The 20,602-nt window shown below is 50.3% G+C and overlaps 1 protein-coding gene across 11 annotated transcripts in view; it reads right to left on the reverse strand.

Annotated features, from left to right (window-relative positions):
• ncor2 (nuclear receptor corepressor 2) overlaps positions 1 to 20,602 on the reverse strand; it is a 143,131-nt gene that overhangs the window by 51,643 nt on the left and 70,886 nt on the right. For all 11 annotated transcript variants that reach the window (XM_036527022.1, XM_036527021.1, XM_036527026.1 and 8 more), the window contains exons 7-14: positions 16,302 to 16,358; positions 13,562 to 13,614; positions 9,954 to 10,020; positions 4,575 to 4,747; positions 3,606 to 3,699; positions 2,676 to 2,854; positions 1,766 to 1,820; positions 1,244 to 1,342 (exon numbers count right to left, since the gene is read on the reverse strand). In XM_036527022.1, the coding sequence (XP_036382915.1) occupies positions 1,244 to 1,342; positions 1,766 to 1,820; positions 2,676 to 2,854; positions 3,606 to 3,699; positions 4,575 to 4,747; positions 9,954 to 10,020; positions 13,562 to 13,614; positions 16,302 to 16,358 (777 nt within the window). The remainder of the gene's footprint in view (positions 1 to 1,243; positions 1,343 to 1,765; positions 1,821 to 2,675; positions 2,855 to 3,605; positions 3,700 to 4,574; positions 4,748 to 9,953; positions 10,021 to 13,561; positions 13,615 to 16,301; positions 16,359 to 20,602) is intronic.

A 20,602-nucleotide genomic window follows, 5' to 3' on the forward strand; every position in this document is an offset into this window, starting at 1 on the left:
AATAAAAGCCTCGGCAAGGAAAGGCAGAAGGGCGGAAGCCAAAAAGCTGCGAAAGAGAATAGAGATAAAAGACAGAGCGGGTGAAACTGAGAAATAAAAGCTGGCCCTTTTCTGTCCGGGTCGCCCGTCTGAATCTTCATCACATCCTTGTTCTGCCACCCTAATCTCGTTTCCCCTTTCCTGAAAGAGCAGCTCCGAGCAAAGCCCAGACAAACCTAATAACGCAGCATCTGAACACCTAGAATGAACCTCAAGCACCAAGGCCCCCCACCCAATCACAGAGCATCTGAATACCTAGAACAAGCCTGCACAGCAGCCAAGAGAACAGCCATGCTTTTTTTCCTTGAACAGGAGTCGGGAGAGGGAATAAAAAAAATAGCTCTAATCGTCCTGTGATAATTACCCGCGTTTTTCTCCCCCCTCCCCCCCGGCTGCAGCCGCGCACCTTAGCGGATCAATAGCGGCTTCAAAGCCAGCTCGTTCAGAGAGCCGATATTTAACGACCCCTCCCTCCCGGGGTCCGCGGTGGGCTCCGTTTGGGACGGGGGTCTTGTTAGCGTGGGGCCTGAATTCCTGAGGGGCTGTTACTCTCTGGGCTTTCTCCTGCTCAGGGGGGCCGTCTGCGTGCCGCTCATTAAGAACCCCCGGGCTGCGGAGCGCTGAGGGACAGGGCCTGTAATGAGCGGAGGTGCGGGTCTGCCCCCCCACACCCCCCCACCCCCCCTCACCCCACCTCAGCCCATAGGAAAAGCAGCAAGCGCTCTCTCGCTGGGCAATTAGCACATCTTTCTCATTAACACCCACCTCGCTGGCCGAACACCAGCACCCCCCCCCCACCCCACCCCCACTGTAATGACTCCGCCGGCTAATTATTTTAACGGTGGTGGCGCTCCTCTTTCCAAAACGTTGATACGCCCACGTTTGCGCCGAGGAGGGAGGGGGTTTCGCAGTGCAGGGTTTCGCAGGTGGTGTATTTTTTGCGCTGACCTATATACCCGGCGGCGGGCGCTAATACCGCCACCACACAAGGGGATCGGCTTCTTCCTGCGAAACGTGCTTCTCGCCTGCGATCGGCAGGCAACATCCTTGAGACTGAGAACAGCCTGTGCTGGGTGTGTGAGAATGGAGGTGGGAGGGGTCTGTTCTGTTCTCAGAGCCTGCAGGATTCTCACGGTCACACAAGCACCATTTTCCCCCCTAAGAGTTATCTCGTAATGTAGGAACAGGGGTGAGGAGGTGTTACCTGGCTCCGGCCACGGCGGCGGTAGTTTCGGCGCACAATGTTTTTGTAGTTCTCGTTCTTCTTGGTCAGGTAGTAGAAGAGGACGCACTCCGCCACCGTCTGAAAAGACACCCACACCGAGCCCGTTAGCTCACCTCTCCCACGGGCCCGAGATGACAAACCCAGCTCCACCTTCTCCTTTGTTGCTACCGCTGAAGTGTGCCGACAGGGACACAGGAACCCGGTCAAATGAGCAGACCGGGCTCCTCCAATTTGCTGTGCCGTACTTTCGGCTTTTGATGAGGTTAAACTGAAATGGCTGCTCAGGTGTGCCAGCCGACAAAGGGCGTTACAGGAAAGTGATTCAGGCAGGTCTATCTTGCACGGGAACTAATAGCAGAAACACAAATGCCGACGAGAATGACAAATACTAGCACTAGATGTGAAACACACAAAAAAAGCAGATGAGCTCATCCTTCAGCCTAACATTCTGGGCAGATGGGAACCCGAGGCATCTTTCAAAAGCTTAACCTGGCTACACACCTTTCTCTCCAGGAAGGAAGCGATCAGGCCAAAGTTCTTTGGGTGCTGGATGAACCTGTGGGCGTGAAAGGAAGAAAAGAAGAACATTCAAGAAAAATACTAGAATAAAAAATGAACTTAAACATTCCTGCGAGTCAGTATTCCTTCTGGCGTGCTACAAATCACAGAACTTCCAATCCAAATATAATTTTGTCTGGCAATTTGACAGGCTGGAAAAAGAAAAACTAGAAATCATTCATTCTGCTTCTTTGGTGGAGTAACACCTTAACAGATTCCACATCACACAAGATTTTCACGATGGAAAAGGCTGGGTGACTTGGCTTTGGGGGATGGTGGCTAATGCCACAGCAGGTACCTGGTAGCACAGCAGGAGGTGGGGGGTCCCATGGATGGAAACACCCCCCACCCCAAGGTTCCACTGAGCCTCACAGAAAAGCAATGGGGTGGGGGGTGGGGGGGAATTCCCACCAGTGCCGCAGAAAGGAGACAGAGGGAGCTGCTAACACCGCCCATACTCCTCTCAGCCTGCATTTCAACCCCAAAGCACCCTAGCCGCACTCCAGAAACCCACGCTTAGGAAAAGGGAGGAAAGCCTGTCCCTTCAGAGATTCTCCAGTGACTGTGTCTTATCACAATATTGTTATTAACTGTCAATATCACCATCTTGGCGAGGGCTGCCTAGCTATTAAGTGACATCTCCTTTACAGCTGGGAAGAAGGGAAGCTCCACTCAACACCTGTGTGAGAAATACTTACTATGCAGACATAGCAATACTTATAACTGCACGCTGAAAGAATTCTGTATCTAATTCATACCGATACCCGAGGTTTGGAGCGCACTGCTAACTTCCAAACGCCTGGCACCCGCTGCCAGGGACAGAGAGGCGTTTCCGACGGCGACGGCGACTTACTTCTCGCGGAAGGTGTCCTTCTCCTGCTCGCTCCACATGTTCATGACCTGCCGGTCCTTGTACACCTTCATGGGGTCGTCCATCAGGCCGTTCATGTTGATGAACTTGATGCGCTGCTGCTCGGCGTCGAACAGCATGGGCGGGATGACGGCCAGCTGCCGCATCTGCTTCTCCGAGTTCTGCCACGACAAGACGACGCCGTGGCCGTTAGCGATAGCATTAGCGTTAGCGTGGGCGAAGGGCCACCAAGTCGGGGAGGGAGGGAGGGCGGGGGGAGAGCGCCGAGCGTCCAGCCGGCCCGGTCAGTGGTGAGGATGAGTGGGGCTCGTTGGAATGTGCGGGCGGGGTGAGGGGAGAAAGAGGAAGCGTGCGAGGCAGGAGTGGGAGGACGTTATGACCACACGGTCTGAGCTGTCAGGATGACCTCTGTGGGTCTGAGAGGGAAGGGCGGAGAGGGGAACCCTCCACTATGGGGTTCTGTGAGCTGAGCCCGAGCCTGCAGAAGGCCCCACCTTTTTGATCGTCTCTCTCCCTCTCTCCTTCTCTCTGTGCTTTTCCTGACAGCAGCCGACTGTAAAAGGACAGCAGTGTCCAGTGCCATCTCCAGGCCAGACCAAAAGGGGGAGGGGGGGGGGGGGGGGGGGGGGGTGACGGGAGGGAGAGGGGAAGCTGGAATGCAGTACTCAGAGCGGAAAAATTCCCTTGTTGTGAAAGAGTTTGCGCTGGTATCTGGTGAGTGACTCCTACCACCTGTCTGAACTACATCGCTTCACTGACTGTGCCAACTGATAAATGTTACTGGCAATGCTGTAGTGAAAACAAAGGTTGTGAAAGGTGGCGCAGGGAAATTTTGGAAGAGGTGAGGAGAGGGGTAAGAAAACAAAAAGAATTACTCACCCCCATGTACAGAGTGAAAGAGAGATAGCTCACCTCTTGCTCAGAGATGCCGTCGATGATTTCAGACACTTCGTGTTCACTGCGCGCAGCTGCTGAAGTCAGGCTGCCCCCACGCTGCCCCACCCTGCTGTAAAGAGGAGACCCCCTGTAAACACCCTGTACTTATGCTCCGACCCGTTCACCTTTATACTCAAGCTCCAACCCATTCACCCTGTACACACACTCCAACCCATTCACCCTGCCGCAGAGAGGAGACCCCCTGTAAACACCCTGTACTTATGCTCCGACCCGTTCACCTTTATACTCAAGCTCCAACCCATTCACCCTGTACACACACTCCAACCCATTCACCCTGCCGCAGAGAGGAGACCCCCTGTAAACACCCTGTACTTATGCTCCGACCCATTCACCTTTATACTCAAGCTCCAACCCATTCAGCCTGTACACACACTCCAAACCATTCACCCTGTACACACACTCCAAACCATTCACCCTGCCGCAGAGAGGAGACCCCCTGTAAACACCCTGCACTTATGCTCTGACCCATTCACCCTGTATACACCCCTGTACATATGCTCCAACCCCGAACCTCACCACACACATACCCATATGTACATCAAACATCAAACCCCTTCACCCCACACAGAAACCCATTCAACTCCTGCCCCTACACATACACGCACACAATCAACCATTCACCCCCACACACATCAGCCCATTCTCCCTACACACATATCAACCAATCTACCAGGCAAACAGACACACATTTAACACTGATCACATGAACACCCTCATACCTTACCATGACAAACTAAACACAAAAGGGCAAGAAGAATCATGAGTCATTGATGACACATCAATGAGCAATGCAAGACACACACTCCACTCCAGCACACAACGCCGTATACGGATACTGAGCCCTGAGCCCTGAGCCCTGAGCCCTGAGCCCTGAGCCCTGAGCCCTGAGCCCTGAGCCCTGAGCCCTGAGCCCTGAGCCCTTACCTCTGCATGCGCTCCTGAAGCTCCCTCTGCTTGCGGATCTCGGGGAACTGCTTCTCGTAGTACTCGCGCACCTTGCTCTCCTTGGCGCGGCGCCGCGGGTTGTTCTCGATGCGTTCCACCTTCTTCTCCCAGGCCTCCATCAGCTGGTCATAGCGCTGGCAGAACTTCTGTTCCTGGGGGAGCAGCACCGAGGGGGGGCGTTAACGCTCGAGATGGGAAGAGCAGGAGTGTCTCCCACTTCAGCTTTCAGATTTCAGAAGTAAGATAAGGAGCCATTCTACATGCAACATTGTTCCGTGGAATTTACATAGGCCAATACATGATGAGAAAGCTACACATATTGTATATATAAATATATGATGTGTGTGTGTGTGTGTGTGTGTGTGTGGGGATGGGAGGGTTAAGACTATGCATCTTTTTTGTGGCAAACATATTTTCCGAGGACATTTCCTTGATCTCACGTCAATTCCCTGAACTAAGGTCATTAGAGAGAGGCAATCCAATTTCTATTATATGAGTTAATGGCTGTGTATTACTGCAGGTATTCGGTTTACACATCGGCACTTATTCCCAGTGGTACTGTACTGAAAAGCACCTGCCAATGTCAAGCATGACTCACTCTGCATCATCCTGAGTTTAGATGCTCCGATTACAATTCAAAACCTCCAGCCAGCAGGAGAACTCCATAATCAACTAGGAATCGGCTCCTTTTGAGTCTTAAGACCCAGCACAAAACGAATACACCAATATGATGACTGGCTAAAGCAGACTGCAAACATCACAGACAGTAGATGTAGCAGGCCATTACTGCAGGTGTGTGGAGGGCAGATAAGATCTGCCGTAACCACTTCTGTTCTTTACTGAGTCTTACATACCGAAGACAGAAAGGAGAGATCTTATGCATAGCATAGAGGCTTTCTTGGCCTCTGAAGAGAGGAGGAGCAAGGTGATACACTGTGTATGACTCAGCAGCCAGTCGAAGACCACACGACCTGCATTTAACAGTTCCAGCGCTTATTGTAGAGTGATTTCGTTAAGAACACGCTTTACTAATTCCTAGTGTATTCTGACCTGTTTTGTTTACTTGTAAGTGCTACCTACTTTTCACATTAGCATTCCGGGTATTCTATATCTAGAGAGAAAAATTTCATAGCGTGCGACGCCGCCGTGTAATTAATTCCAGCGAAAAACTTTTTTTGTAATCTCTTTAGACCGCTGTAGAAGCGTGGTTGGTAAACCACGGGGTGAACTGAGGCCTATATGAGCCATTTCCTCTTTGAGGGAACCAGAAAAGGGGAAGTGTGGAGGGCTGCTCTCAGCCCAGAGACTCTGTGAGGAGACGGCGCTTCCTGTCTGAGACGAGGGTTCAAACGCGAAACGGGGCGAGCGTGCGGCATCTGCTCCCATGCCAATCTGATGGGCATCGCTTGCTTCACTGGCTACGCCTTTCCCTCGCTCTTCTGGCTACGCCTTTCCCTTGCTCTTCTCTCCCCCTCCCCGGGGGAGAGCACAGGCAGCAGTGGTTAGAAATGAGTCAACTGTTGGACCTGGTAGGTCTTCTCAATGTACCCTCCTCAACGGGGAGCAAGAGCTCCACAGATTCAATGGAAACTTACACTACTTTACAGGCATTTTGCAGATGCTCTTATCCAGAGTGACTTTTACTTGCTATCCATTTAGGCAGCTGGATATTTACTGGGGCAATTCAGGGTGAAGTACCTTGCCACAACCACTATGCTACACTGTTTCCATTACAAGTAATTTTGTGTTACTCAAGATAAATCCACTCTGTTTAAGGGGGGCTACGAGCCTAACAGCCACTGCTGAGAAAGGGGGTTCGGGGCTGAGACTGGCTTCTAAATTATTATCCACAGTCTCTGTAATGTAATCAACCATATAAGATTTAAAAATTATCTTTTATTAAAAAACAACTCTCACTAACCAATAATACTGTATTAATAGTTTAAATCTGAACTGTGTACTGAATTGTGAATTCAAGATTCAAGAACTTTATTGTCATTGTGCAAGCACAACAAAATTGCAAATATTAATATTGAAACTGTGATTCCTACTAGTGGAAGGACCAACAGCCCTACTACCTTTTTGTTATTAGTTTTTTTTTTTCTTTTTTTTCTTCCTTCTTATGTATTGTACATTACGTGCGTGTGTGTCGTTGTGTATGTGTTTTGCCAATATTTACAAAGCAAATTTCATGCCAATGAAGCGAATCTGAACTCGTGACAGACCTTTAAGAAGACAGTTCCTCATCTCTTCAGAAGAAGCTCAGCCATTCTGAAACCACTAGACTAGAACTTCCCTCGAGGGAAAGACTTTCTTCATGGGAGAATCTGCCCTCCCACAAAAATAGCTCTGTACAATACTGCGGCTTAGCCCAATGCACGCTGCTACCAACGAAACAGCTCTGCAAATTTACCCAGTGTTGAGTAAGTCATGACTACAGCCCATGCTGTTCTTACTCAGTAGTTCTTTTTTTACACTTAGATCATTCATTTAAGAAATCTGAAAAGCCCAACTGCAAAGCACAACCTTAAGTTTCACTGCTGAATATCAAATCTGACAGATGGACTGACTTTATTTCTATCTGTGGCGAGTTTTCACGAACCAGTTTTAGCGCAAGGCTAAATGTAATTCATAGTCTCTTGCATTTATGTTAAAGATTCAAAGTGAAACTTTTGGTCCTTACATAAAAATGTAGATGTCATCTTCAGTGGCTAATTTAAGGCAACAGAATTTTCAAGACAAGCCATTTCAGAACAAGGGAAGCTTCCTCCTTAAATTATTTATGCAAACACATTAACTGGTGCACTGAAATAAGAGGAAGTGTCATGTATAATACAATAATCCATCTAGTGTCACTATCGTGTAACATTATAATTTTAGATGGCAGCATATATTAATTCCACAGCCTGCCCCCAAATCTATAATTAAAGTCTCATTTGTTAAGCCAAAGAATATTTATCTGGAGCCAATTTATTGAAGAGGAAGTGCGGCTGGTGACAGACACTGTGAATGCCAGCTATTATTCAAGAGTTTCTATTGTAAATTGAGACAAGCCAAACTAAGATACTGAGGGTGGAAGAGGGGCAGGGACTTAAATCTGACACCCAATTAAAACGAACCTTATTCAAGGTCAGACTGCAAGGAGACGGATACTGCTTGTACGAACCAAAGGCGTTTGGCTGCTCTGTGAATTGCAGAGTGCCTGTTCAATGGTGCTGACTGCACTGCAGCTGACCAGGGCCTCTGTTCTCTGTCCACGGGACAATAATGTCTGGGAAGGTGCCACTGCAAACGCCCCCGAACTCACACTGCCTTCCCCCTTCTATCCCTCTTGCTCCTTCACTCACTAGACCTTTCTATTTCCCCCAGGTCGTTGTCCGTCATTCTCACTTTCCCTCCTGCCTCGCTTTCTCTCGCTGGCTCCCTTGGGTAACCTTCGTAGCAATGGCCGTTCAGTCAGCACGCCAACTCCGCCGCGCCGGGACCCTGCGGCAGGTCTACAACTCGAGGTGGATGGGAATCAGCGCCGATGGCTTCACAACCACAACCAGCGGAGAGGGATCGTTAAACCCGGAGGAGGCCCAGTCCTTCCCAAACCCTAAAAACAACCCGCACCACCTGCCTCCTCTGCCGGCCCGGGGACCGTGTCCCACATACCGCCCTGGCAGGAAGCAGGGCACGGCGGCGTGCCGTGCCGCAGGTTTACCGTGTCATTTCTGGAACAAACGGGCTGGCTGTTTCCCTACAAACTGTATTCTGGACATGGTGACTTATAAACAGAACCAACGAGAAAGGGAGAGTGGTGTGTTTATTTATTTATTTTTTTAAACTTCTTATTCTTTCCACAATCATAAATCACTTTCCCAAGATCAGGGCTTCCCTAATGTTACTAGGTGAGCTGGGCAGACACTGTAGCATACACATCTGCAGCTTATTTTTTTTCTTGGTTTAGACTACACAAACTGTTACAGAAAAAGGGAAGAGATTGACGAGCCGTAAAGATTTTCTGTCAGGGCTGGTGGTTTTGAAGATGTCTGCTCCGTTTCGACATCGAGGCTTGGCCAATTGATCCAGGGGGGTATTTATAGTCACACACCCACAGCTTTTTCTCCTGCCCTGTTCACTCATCCAAACACACACACACACACACACGCATGCACGCACACACACACCACTGTACCCTCTCTCCTTACCATGCTTTAGTCTCTCCTGATCAACCCTCCCCCAAGCACTCCACGCTGTGTTGTTTCAAGTCATCCCATGCTCTCACTCTGACTGGCTTGGCTCTGACTGTGAGCCAATCAAAAAGCCTGGCAGGAATTAGCCTGTCTGAATTAGAACACTGTACCTTTAAATCTGTCCGCACGCACATCATGAACTCCACTGTGGGCCTGACAGGCAGCCCCTGCCTGGGTGACCTCTGATCTAGAGAGCACTTACTGGCCTTCATCTGAGCAGAAGAGGAAGCCCCACTTCCAACCCGTGGCGAAGCCGTCACCCACCCACCCACGCAGGTACATACACACATACACACACACACACACACACGCACACACACACACACACACACACACACACACACACACACACACACACACACACACACACACGCACACACACACACACACACACACACACACACACACGCACACACACACACACACACACACGCGCACACACACACACACACGCGCACACACACACACACACACAATCTCACTTACTCGCTCACTCAGACACACACACACACAAACTCATACACACTCACTCACACACACACACAGACAGGCGCGCACACACACACAGTCAGACACACAGAGGGCCCTGAGGCAACTCAGTGGCAAACACGCAGCCCTCATTTCTGTGTCACAGCCAGGGTGACAAGAGTGGAACCTATGGAGCTTCGTCCAGTGCGGGGATGAGGTCAAACTGCACGTAGCACTGGGGAGGGGGGGGGGGAGGACGCACTGCTGCTCGTCCCTGCAGATGATTCACTGTGACAGTCACACAAAACGCACCGCAGCTCCCAGCACTGTATGAGTGTATGTACTACAGAGCGAACGCTACTGACACGGCTCCCACACACGCCCGCCCGGCACCCTGAGCAGAGAACGAGCACCACAAAAGCGGGGATGATAAAAAAAAAAGGGGGGGAAAGGTCACAGAGAGAAGGTCATCGGCGAGGCAGGAAGACTGCAGGCCAGCCGTGGAAAAGACGAAGCAGAAGTGCTGGAGTTCTGCTTTTTCCCAGCGGCGGCCCCGCTCTAAGGCGGCGGCCTGACTCGCCCCCGGGTTTCGTGCCGGCTGGCGTCGAATGAGCCGAAGCGATGCGGTCTCGGCGCACTGCTGTGTACTTACCCACTGTTTACGCGCATGATTTCTCCTCTTGAAATACAGGATGAGCTTCTTCCTCATCGCCTGGTTTCTGAGGAGGAGAAAAAGAGAGAGAGTGGGGGGGATGGGGAGAGAGAGAGAGAGAGAGAGAGAGAGAGAGAGAGAGAGAGAGAGAGAGGGGAAAGGGGGGAGAGAGAGAGAGAGAGAGAGAGAGAGAGAGAGAGAGAGAGAGAGAGGGAGAGAGAGGGAGGGGGGGAAGGGAGAGAGGAGGAAAGGGAGAGAATATGAGAGACAGGTGAAGAGAAAGAGAGAGAGACAGAGAGGGGGAGAGGGGAGAGACAGAAAGAGGGAGAGAGAGAGGGGGAGAAAGTGAGAGAGGAAGAGAATATGAGAGACAGATGGGGGAGAGAGAGAGAGAGAGTGAAAGAGAATCAGTATGTTGCAGCCAAAGTTCAATTCACAAACTGAGACCCCAAGAACAGCGTTGCCACGTGGCTTGGGACCCCTACAATCAGTGTGCTAAGATCAACAGCCACACGAGTGTCCTGCACCCAGCCACACTGGGCCAAGCTCCTATCCCCACGGCCACTGCGCAAACCTCTCCACTTCCCAGTCACCGCTGATCCTCCCTTCACACTCGTTCATTCAATTCAAACGTCTGCCAGCTGACAGAAAAAAAAAAACACCACCATCAAGATTCCCGCTTCACCGCGAACGCTTTGAATAAAGACCGCGCGATGAGCAGTGGGGTGTTAAGAAATGACTACTTGGCATTTATGGCGGTGCGCTAAAAAAATAAACACAGCAATACAAAATGAATGAGGGAAAATGCGGCCCGTGGAGAGCAGGGAGAGGAGGAGAGAAGCGTGCGTGCTCGCATGCACAGCGGAGGCTGGCTGTTTTCGGCCTTTCCTTCAGCGAGACAGAACCACACGTGGGTGCCCTTAGTGTGAGGTGAGAACACTGGCACCGAAGTGTAGACTCAGGCGCCTGAACTCTTTAAAGGGCCAGTCTTTTTTTTTTCGTTGGGGGGCAGTATGATTGAAACTGACTGAAAGTGTGGGAAAGGTTGGCCAAGCTAAGGCCTCCGCAGGAATACACCTTGTTAAATACAGCGCATTTTCTCACTTCTGAACTGCCTGGTGTATCACGGAAACGTGTCCACACACACAGTCAAATCAGTAAACAACAGTATATTTCATATGAAATGTCAAAATAATAATTTTGAAGTTAGTGATGTCCAAATAGATGACCTGCCACTATCAAAGGAATACAGATTAATCTAAAGACAATATGGTAATGCAATCTTAACACACCATTTCAAACTAATGTATTACAGTGGTATGGTTATAAATTTTCAAGATTACTCTACTGATAAAAGTTACATTTCTCAATACCAAAAAAAACAACAACAACAAATGGATCAGGTGCTCAGAACTGGACACCAGCATACCTCACCATGCCGAGCCAATCTCTGCCCCTGGGTGCCATCACTACGTGGATAAATTCAAAATAGTTCCCAAGGGAAAAGAAAGAAGAAAGAAAAGACAACAAACCTTGGAGAGCTTTACATCGTCCAAGTGACAGAGCACGGTTTTTTCAAATAAAGACCAGGAGAGTAATCTGCTTAGGGAGCCAGCCAGTTATCTCAGTCTTTGGTGGAAGATGGAAGTTTTTTTTTCTCTCTTGACACTTAATCTGACTGTTGTAAGGTCATGTTCTTCCTGATTAATGTAATCTTAGTCAACATAAGTTACCTCAGATGTGGCTCCTGCTCTGGGTCACACACAAGGACAAGATAGTCATGCAGGGAGAGGTGTGTGTGTGTGTGTGTGTGTGTGTGTGTGTGAGTGTGAGTGTTATGAGAAAGGCATGAGTCTATCACTGAGATATATAAGCTCTGACTGAAAGATAGGGTTCCCTAACAAGAAGATATAATTTTGTTTGTGTAAAGCCAGGTGGCTAATTTCTGCGATTAACTATTGTGTACTGCTCACTATTCACAAAACTCTGCAGACAGTGAAGAACACTGTTGCTCCTGCTCTGGATGGTTAGTCCAATGCAGACCGTGGTTTTCTGCTCCGGAATGAGACACACAGTGAACAGAGTAACAAACAAGGATGTGCCACACAAACTGACAACTGCGTGCTGAATGTGTAAATTGTTTCAAAACGCATTATTACTGGCATTATGACAGAGTAAGCCCAGGGCAACCACTGGGTATCTTAAGTAATGTGGTCAAACAGATGCTGAAAGGCATTCTGGGATCAGTGCCATTGTGGCTCAGTCCACAGCTTTTTGCAAGCTGTAACATTCATTACCCTGAGCAAGCATATGAAATTCAGTGTACACATCAAACCCAGGTCAGGCAGGGTGGTGGTATTAGAGAGAGTGTGTTATATGGAGGGGGGGGGGGTTGTTTTGAAGATCCAGGGTGCTCATCTTTCTCACCAGGAGCTGCTGCCAAAGCCAATGGTGGAGGAAGCGGGGTGGGGGGGGGGGGGGGGGGGGGGGGTGATGGGGCAGAAAGCCACCGATTGTAGTAGATCAAAGAGATGCTCAGGTACTTAACACACACCTCTTTATACTAATTGCTTTGAGCCAGTAATACTAATCAGAAAGCATGGAGATCAAAAGAGGAGTGCGGAGAGAAACGGGGGAGAGGGGGAGGACGGGAGAGCCACCAGATGGCCGCGCTCACCGCGCCGCATCCACCTGGATGAAAGGACAGGGGGCACAGTGCTTTTTAACCAGATACTGAGATCATCTCCCCACTGGACTCCAGCACCTGCTTCCTCGAGAGGAACGACTGCCTCTGACCCAAATCCACATCAGAGCAGGGGAGGTGGGCACAGTTGGGCCTGTCTGGCGTCTTCATCCATATGATTGGTACACGAGTTGGGTACATTAAATGACATATTTAGCGATGCTGCTATCCAGAGCAACTCATATAGGTAACAATTTTACAACATTATCCACTCATACAGCTAGATATTTACTTAGGCAACTGTGGGTTAAGTACCTTGCCCAAGGGTACAGCAGCAGTGCCCCAGCGGGGAATCGAACCAGCAACATTTTGGTTACAAGCCCTGCTCCTTACCACTATGCTACACTGCCACCCTACCAGGTAACATGTAGAAAGCGGTGTGAACTCCTCGTGGTTGTGTCAGTATTATCCCGATGACCCCGATTCCCTGAACGCTACAGCCCCCCACTGACATTTCACACACTGCTGCGCTTCTACTCTCTACAGCGTGACACAAAATCACAACTCCTTTCCCATTCACCGAGTAAAGACAGAGCTTCCTGGTGAAGGATTCGCCGCCCAAGCCGTAAATACACCGGCAAATCAAAGCTGGGGCAGGCGCTGGGGAGAAGGGCTGCTCTGCCAGAAGGACGCAGGCCTCTGTTTACTGAAAGGTAAGCCAGCACAGCAGGGGAGGCCGAACCTCCCCGCCCCTAACAGGATCCTCAGGTATTTATAGAAAGCCGCAGAGGGATGGAGAGAGGAAGACAAACACAAACACAAATCATGGGGTGGGGGCGCCACGCCGGCTCCCGCCCAATTCCTAACCCCCCCCCCCCCCCCCACATCCCCACAACCTCCCCCACCCCGTCGGAAGAATACTCACATTTTGATGTTCTCATGGTACTGCTTGGTGTCGGAGGGCTGGTTGTAGAGAGGCTGGAACAGAGGGGAGAGAGAGAAGGGAGATGAAAGCGTTTGCTTGAGCGGCCGGGACTTTCAAAGGGAGTGCGCCGCCTGAGCCGAGAGGGTCCGAGGGTTTGATTTCACACAAACCAGACGGGCTGTGGGAACATCAAGGCCCAGGGGTTTGATTTTTTCTTTATTTCTTTTTACCACCCCCCCCACCCAGACAAGAGAGACAGTGAGGTCATTTCAGCCAAGCCGCATCCATCTGGAACGCTCCACGCGTACAACAGTAACACAGAGCCTGACCCGTGAGTCAGACCTGATGGGGGTGATGTTGTGTAGTCTGATCACTGTATTTACTGTATCACTGTTTGCACCGATGCATCAGCTGTGCTCCCTACAGAGGGGGAGGCTTGTCTGATGTATCCAAGTAGTACAGACAGAGGTCGTCGATCCAACGCAACTCCACTTATAAGGGGGCCGGTGTTCAGAAAGATGGTGGAGCACCTTACACCAATCTGCCGCAGTCTGCAGCAAATGTGGTTTGGCACCAATGTGGCCACACCCAGAGGTAAGCAGTCATGGTTGCTACAGTCTCTGATATTTCCTTTGCTTATCCTGTATGTTACAAACTGACAATCTTTTCTATTATTCTGTGTCAGCAACTCCTGAAAAGGTGAGAGTCTATAAACTGAAACCACAGTGGGCTGGCTTTGAACGCAACATCAAGATCGCCAGTTTCTGAGTACGTGCGGCGACGCTCGGAAATCAGAAACTACTGCGTGTGGGAGTGCAAAAAATACACAACAATACAGTTTCAATGAGTTTCACAAACTCCTGGAGAGACAGACACACAACTGTCACTGTACGGAACACACTGGCGTTTGAGTTCTAGAACCCCGTGGAAAGAGCGCGCTGGCTAACGTGTTGTAGAACCTGCTGCATGTGAGACTGCGGCCAACCCTCAGGGTGGAATGCTGACCCAAATTTCATTTTCGTGGTAAAGGCTCTGTTGAAGGTCCAGGGTTAGGGAGGCCTGTATGGTACGGTGCTGTCTGTCCCCTCACGATAAGAGACCACGACGAGTCTACAGATGGGTAGAGCCATTCAACGAAGCAGCCTCGTCCGGAGTGACCTCATCCCAGGATGCGACATCCCTCAGCCAAAACCGTAACCCTAAACAGAAGCGGCCAGCTCAAGGGAAGTCACATCTGTGGGCACCGGCCCTTGGATGTTTTGCCTTTCTGGACTGATCTGCCTCTGACGACTGCAGCCAGCAGCCAGCATTTATTGTGCTGCGAGTCCCTCCTAAACCACAAACCACACGATGAAACCCCAGCGCACACAGGCCCGACCGAAGAAATCCAAACACAGCTTAACTCGGCTGTGGCCAGCCGGGCCTGGATCAGGTGTAGCAGGGGACACCCTTTGTGAGTCAGTGCGTATGGAAAAACCCACTGTTCGCACATGGGATGCATTCAGTTCTGGAGAATCAGCAGATTGAAGGTTGTTCGGTTTCAGTCTAAGAATAGTCCTGTTGTCTGTGTACCACTATTACATAAATTCTTTACCTTACTATTACTAGTTTTCTATTTTTGAGTAGCTGTGAAGAAATGTAGTATCTGAAGCCTATGTATATGGTCGCTACGGGAACTAACGTGAACTTAAAATATTTGCTTACAGAGCAGTTCCCACGCACAAGGTGAACTGTGCACACATGTATGTCATGTAGCCACAAAAATCAGGTTTACAGGTCAAATGGATCAAGTTACTATTGGTCTTCAATTTCCAAATCTGCACAAAATTGGTTGTGGATCCTATGTGAGATCAAACAGGATGAAAGAGGATATCTGCTGTTGGACTGTGTGCACCAGACATTTTAAAAAAAGGAAACATAAAATAATTTAAAAAACAGCCTAGCACAGCACAGTATACATGGGGAATAAAAAAGATATACTTACACACTAGGCTACTACTGTAATTATCACAATTATATAACACTATCACAAGTAAAACAGCCACCACCGTGACCCCAGACACAGCTAAACCTTTTCTGTTACAGTAAATATGATGTCTGGCAAACGGTATCAGTCACAACAAACCCTGCAGTGTCACTAGTCACAACAAAAGTGCGCTAAAAAGTAACCTCTTCAGCTCCAGTATCGCATGCAATCAGCAGCCATTTCAAACAGGGTCAGAAGAGTGCTGAATATTGCTGAATATATCTGCCCCCACCCTTTGAGAGACACACACTCTTTCTCTCTCTCTCTCTCTCTCTCTCTCTCTCTCTCTCTCTCTCTCACTGCTAACTCTCTCCCACCCTCGCCGTTAAGATGGAGTGTGGAGTATAGGAGGCCTGATCCCCCCCCCCCCCCCCCCCCCCCCCGGCTCCCGCCTCACAGTGCCCCCTCACTTACCCGCGCCTCCTCACGCCGAACCCCCGCTAGCCACCGCGGGCTCGGGCCCCCTACCTCCTACCCCCTCTCCTCACAGAGCCTGCTGGCTCAGACCTGCAGAAAACTTCCCCCCTCTCGGCTCAGCGCTCACCACGCGTCTGATAGAGATACGCTGAGAGAGACAGAGCGAGAGGGAGAGAGAGGGAGAGAGGAGGGAGGGGAGGAGGGGGAGAGAGAGAGAGAGAGAGAGAGGGGGCTGGCGTGCGTCCAGCCTTACTAGCAGCGCTACAGAGAGAGTGAGGCAGGCACGGCCGTACTCACCAGCTCCACTCTCGGTCCCAGACCCTCCAGGATCCGGTGGGCTTCTTCGGCCTTTTTCTGCGGAGAGATGGCGCACACACCGAGCACATGTTAGCGGGCCGCCCTCACAGGACACATCTCCGCGGCATTACCACGGCAACAGCCCAGATCCCCCGACCACTTCACCACAAAGCAGCCGACATCGTGCACGCACAGACTATTAGTAGAACTTTGCACAGGGGGTAGCCCAGTTCACTCTCCGCTTTCTTCTCTGTGCACAGAGAAAAGATTACTCACCTTGCGCATAGAGAAAAAGAGAGAGAGAGGTCTGTAAGAGCTAATCCTGTAACTAGCCACTGAGAGAGAGAGAGAGAGAGAGAGAGAGAGAGAGAGAGAGAGAGAGATCTCACCCCTGTCTCTACTTATCTCTGTGGTTTAACAGCAAGACGGAAAAGAACACAAAAAACGACACTTCCTGTGACAGACAGATCTGAAAAACAGGGGTAAAAAAAAAAAACGTGTTTGGGCCACCAGCCTCTGTTGAGCCAAGCTCTATACGTTTATATTTAGCTTCTGCATGCTGTGTGCAATGTCCCTAACCACCCCCTCGCTCTCTCCCTCTCTCTCCTGCTCATTCATCGAATGGCTTCCCCTTAGCGACAGCCCAATTCTCTTTCACTTTCCATCCCACTATATTTCCTTCAATTACCCTGGCAGTATCGCAGCCAGGGAGAGGGAGAAAAATAAAAGAGAGGGAGACAGAGCAAGAGGGAGAGAGAAATAGAAAGGGAGAAAGAGGGAGAGAGAGGGAGAGTGAGGCAGACAGAGGGAAAGAGAGAGGGAGTGAGGGAGCAGGCAAGTGTAAGAACATTGCCCTTTCCATTTTTCATCATCCATGTGACTCTGGTTTGCGCGCTAACTGCATTTCTCCCTCCCTCTCTCGCTCACTGGAAAGGAAAATACAGGCACGTGCCATTCTCTCTCTCAAACACACACACACACGCGCACACACACACACACACACGCACACACTAACACACTCACACTCACACACGCGCGCGCGCACACACTCACAGCTGTGATGACACAACCCGGGCAGCGCGGCGGAGCGCAGATGGAGCTTCTCTGAATAAAACAGCACCTGGTCACCTGCTTTGTAGCAATAACCCTCCTGCACAGGGCTCCGGAGACACCAGACCGCGCTTCTTTAGAAGGCAGCACTGTGCTGACTTTGCAATTGGAGAGGGGAGGGTGCCTTCGAAAGATACACCGGCAGATCCCTTCTGACTAAACGATTTGAGAGGAAATAGTGAGACATGGCCTCTGTCCTCCCCCTCTACGTGCTGCGGACCCTTTGCCAGGGGAGGGTGTCGGCCCGGGGTGTCAGGTGGCGAGGATCGTCACAGAGCTTCCTCAGTGAGCCACAAAGCTTCAGGGCCAGACTGGAGTTTTTAATGAGCGCTAATTAGGCGTGCTTTTTTCTCAGGGAATAAAGAAACAACCTCAGCCGACTCCAAATATAGCCAGAAACAGCAGCCGCATTTATGGGTCAGGATTTCTTAGTGCTGCAGTCCTGAGGGACCGAATTTACTCATTTTAAATTGGTCAAGAGCGGTTTGTCGTAGCGCACCAACTCACAAGACCCACGAGAGAGGATATTCGGCAGAATAGGATAAACAAGTCATGCAGTGGGAGTTTTTATTGTTGTTTGGAGGACAGAATTTGGTTTAAAGTTGACTTACAACTCGTGTCAAACAGCATCATACAGACAGGAACGGCAAATTGAGGAACTGGCCCATCAGTTTTACAGGCAATTTCGTTTGGTTCGCAGTGGACCTTGGCTCCAGGCCATCTTGTACTGGTGGCAACGGCATTCACCAGAAAGAGCGCTGGACTGGCAGGGCCAGAGAATAAGCAGGGGGGAACAGGGAATAAAGCGGTTTCGGGGGGGAATGTGACTGTGTCGAACACCACAAGTAGGAAAACACGGCACAGAGAGCTGCAACCCACCGCAAGCTGCAGTACCACCCTGTAATCTCAACCATTACAGTTTACAACGGAGGGCTGTGTCATGGGAACCGATCACGCAGACCGAGAAAACAAGAGTGATTGTGGCCCCCTTGTGGTCAGAGGTGCGAACTGCTGCCGAGGCGGAAGGCCTGGCACAGCACCATACTGTACAAATGCTCCCGACAGCCAACGACTCCGTAGGTCAGAGTGACTCGTCCCCACTGTATAAATAGCAGCCAAAAGACATGTAAGCTGAGAGGCTACGTGTTTCCCTGAGTCGAGGAGGCAGATTAGCGTTTTTTTTTTTTTTTATGGCAGGGCATGAGGGGACATCCTACAACAAGCCATCAACAGACAGCTTTGAAATGATGTCCGTTTTTTTAAAGTGCCCTGTGTGTCAGCCCGGGAGAGCGAGCGCTCCGCGGCTGAGAGCCAGCGTTGAGAGCGGCGTAGCAGAAACACATGAGGCCACACGCTTTCTGTGGAGAGTGCTCACCTGAGGCCATCAGTACAGGGGGGTTTGTTTTTTATTGGGTGGTGACTGAGGTGAGATTTCGAAATATGACAAGCTCTCATTTTTGATCTCTGAAATAAATGTCTCAGAATGCTGTAAGAACATAAAATGAGCCGCAGCACCAGACAGTGCATTTAACAGGAGGGCGCTTTTCCCCCCGGAGTTAATACAGCAGCCTACGCCCGTTTCCTTTGGGTACAATGGCGCTGTAATTACAGTGAGGATTAGGGGTGAAACCCTGCACTCGGGAGGCAAGGCGGGCGGCGGATAGCGAGCCGTGGGGGGGGAGACAGATGACACCGGCGCTGGGTGCCATGCCGAAACTGGAGTAATTACAGCCAAGCGCTGCACAACACCTGCTACTCACTCCAAAAGAGTATCCTGTACAGACAGACACACACACACACACACCCAGATGCACACACATAAATAAACACACACACACACACACACAAACGCATGCACGCACATCCTCAGAATAAAGTCCTCAGCCTTCCTCCCACACCCCCCCACCACCACCACCATCCCCCACTAAAGAAAACAAACATGTCTCTCTGCCTGCGTTCTTTAAATAACTCCTGCGGTTTAAAGAGGCTAATGTAAGGCAGGGCAGCCCCGGGAGTCACAGCACTGGAAAGCGTCCAGCGCTGCACTGCAGAGATCACTCCCCCGGAGCTGGGGCGAAAGGGCGGTGACCCCGGCCTGCGGGGATGGAGGAGTACACAAGTGCAGGCCTGCACTCGCCTGGCACGGCGCCAGAAAACCTGCCGCACAGGGGGCTGATGGGAGTTGGAGTTCAGAGCTCGTTAGATGCAGTCCAAAAACCTCAAGCTTAGGACTTCAGTTCCACTCCAACCCAGTTTGGGTTGGGGGTTGAGAGCTTCCATCTCTCGCTCCCAGGGCTGCTGGGAAGGGAAGTGTCACCCCCCCCCCTTTGTTCGTCCTTGCACTCGCAAAGACTCAGACACCACCGGCTGACAAGTTCCAAGCCAGGTCCTGGTGGATTCACACCAGGCTGGTGTCAGGGCTGTGAGGACGTGAGCTCCGTGATGGTGCGCTCCAAGGTTACCCATCCCTGAGCTGAGGGTAGCTAACCCGCTCCTCGGCTTCCCTGTGACCAGCATGCCCTCCGACACAGGCTGCGGGGTCAGGGGTCAGGCACAGAGCAGGCCCCAGGCAGGCACACTCAGAGGTCAAAAGTAAGCTATTCCACACCAATACACCTATCAAAACGTGTTAATTAGTATATGTCTCTAAAAATCAGACTGCTCCAATAGTTATTTTCCAGCTAAACCCTTTAACACGTCTATGTGAAACGGCAACAAAGATCTCACCACTAGGTGGGCTAAGAGTGTTAGAAATCAGCGCAATTGATCCCTATTGATATTGCCACTTTGAACAGATACAATAATGATTAGAACAACTCTAAAGCAAAAAAAAGAAAAAAAAACATCCAAGAATGGATTCGTTGTTGGTCGCAAGTCAATCCACATGTTTTGTACACAGAATCACTTAACAGATTCCAAAAAAATAAGACGAACATGTAGAGTCTCTAGTCACCTGCGGTTATATGAACAGGGAAACCTGTTAGTGAGCTGGATGTTTGGAAGTTTGCTGTGCTGAGTGTGCCCGCAACAAGCTTTCGGTTGTGCCTTTCCAGCTCTTTAAACAGTGTGTCAATCAACCCAGGCTGTTTTTTTTCCCAGGAAGACCTGCCTGTAAGCAATGTTCTGTGTACAGGCAACAAACAGATTAAAGCTGAAGGCCTGGAGCCATTTATGTGTCTGTGGTTTTCTGC

The sequence above is a fragment of the Megalops cyprinoides genome, chromosome 4 (assembly GCF_013368585.1).
Source record: "Megalops cyprinoides isolate fMegCyp1 chromosome 4, fMegCyp1.pri, whole genome shotgun sequence".
NCBI lineage: Eukaryota > Metazoa > Chordata > Actinopteri > Elopiformes > Megalopidae > Megalops > Megalops cyprinoides.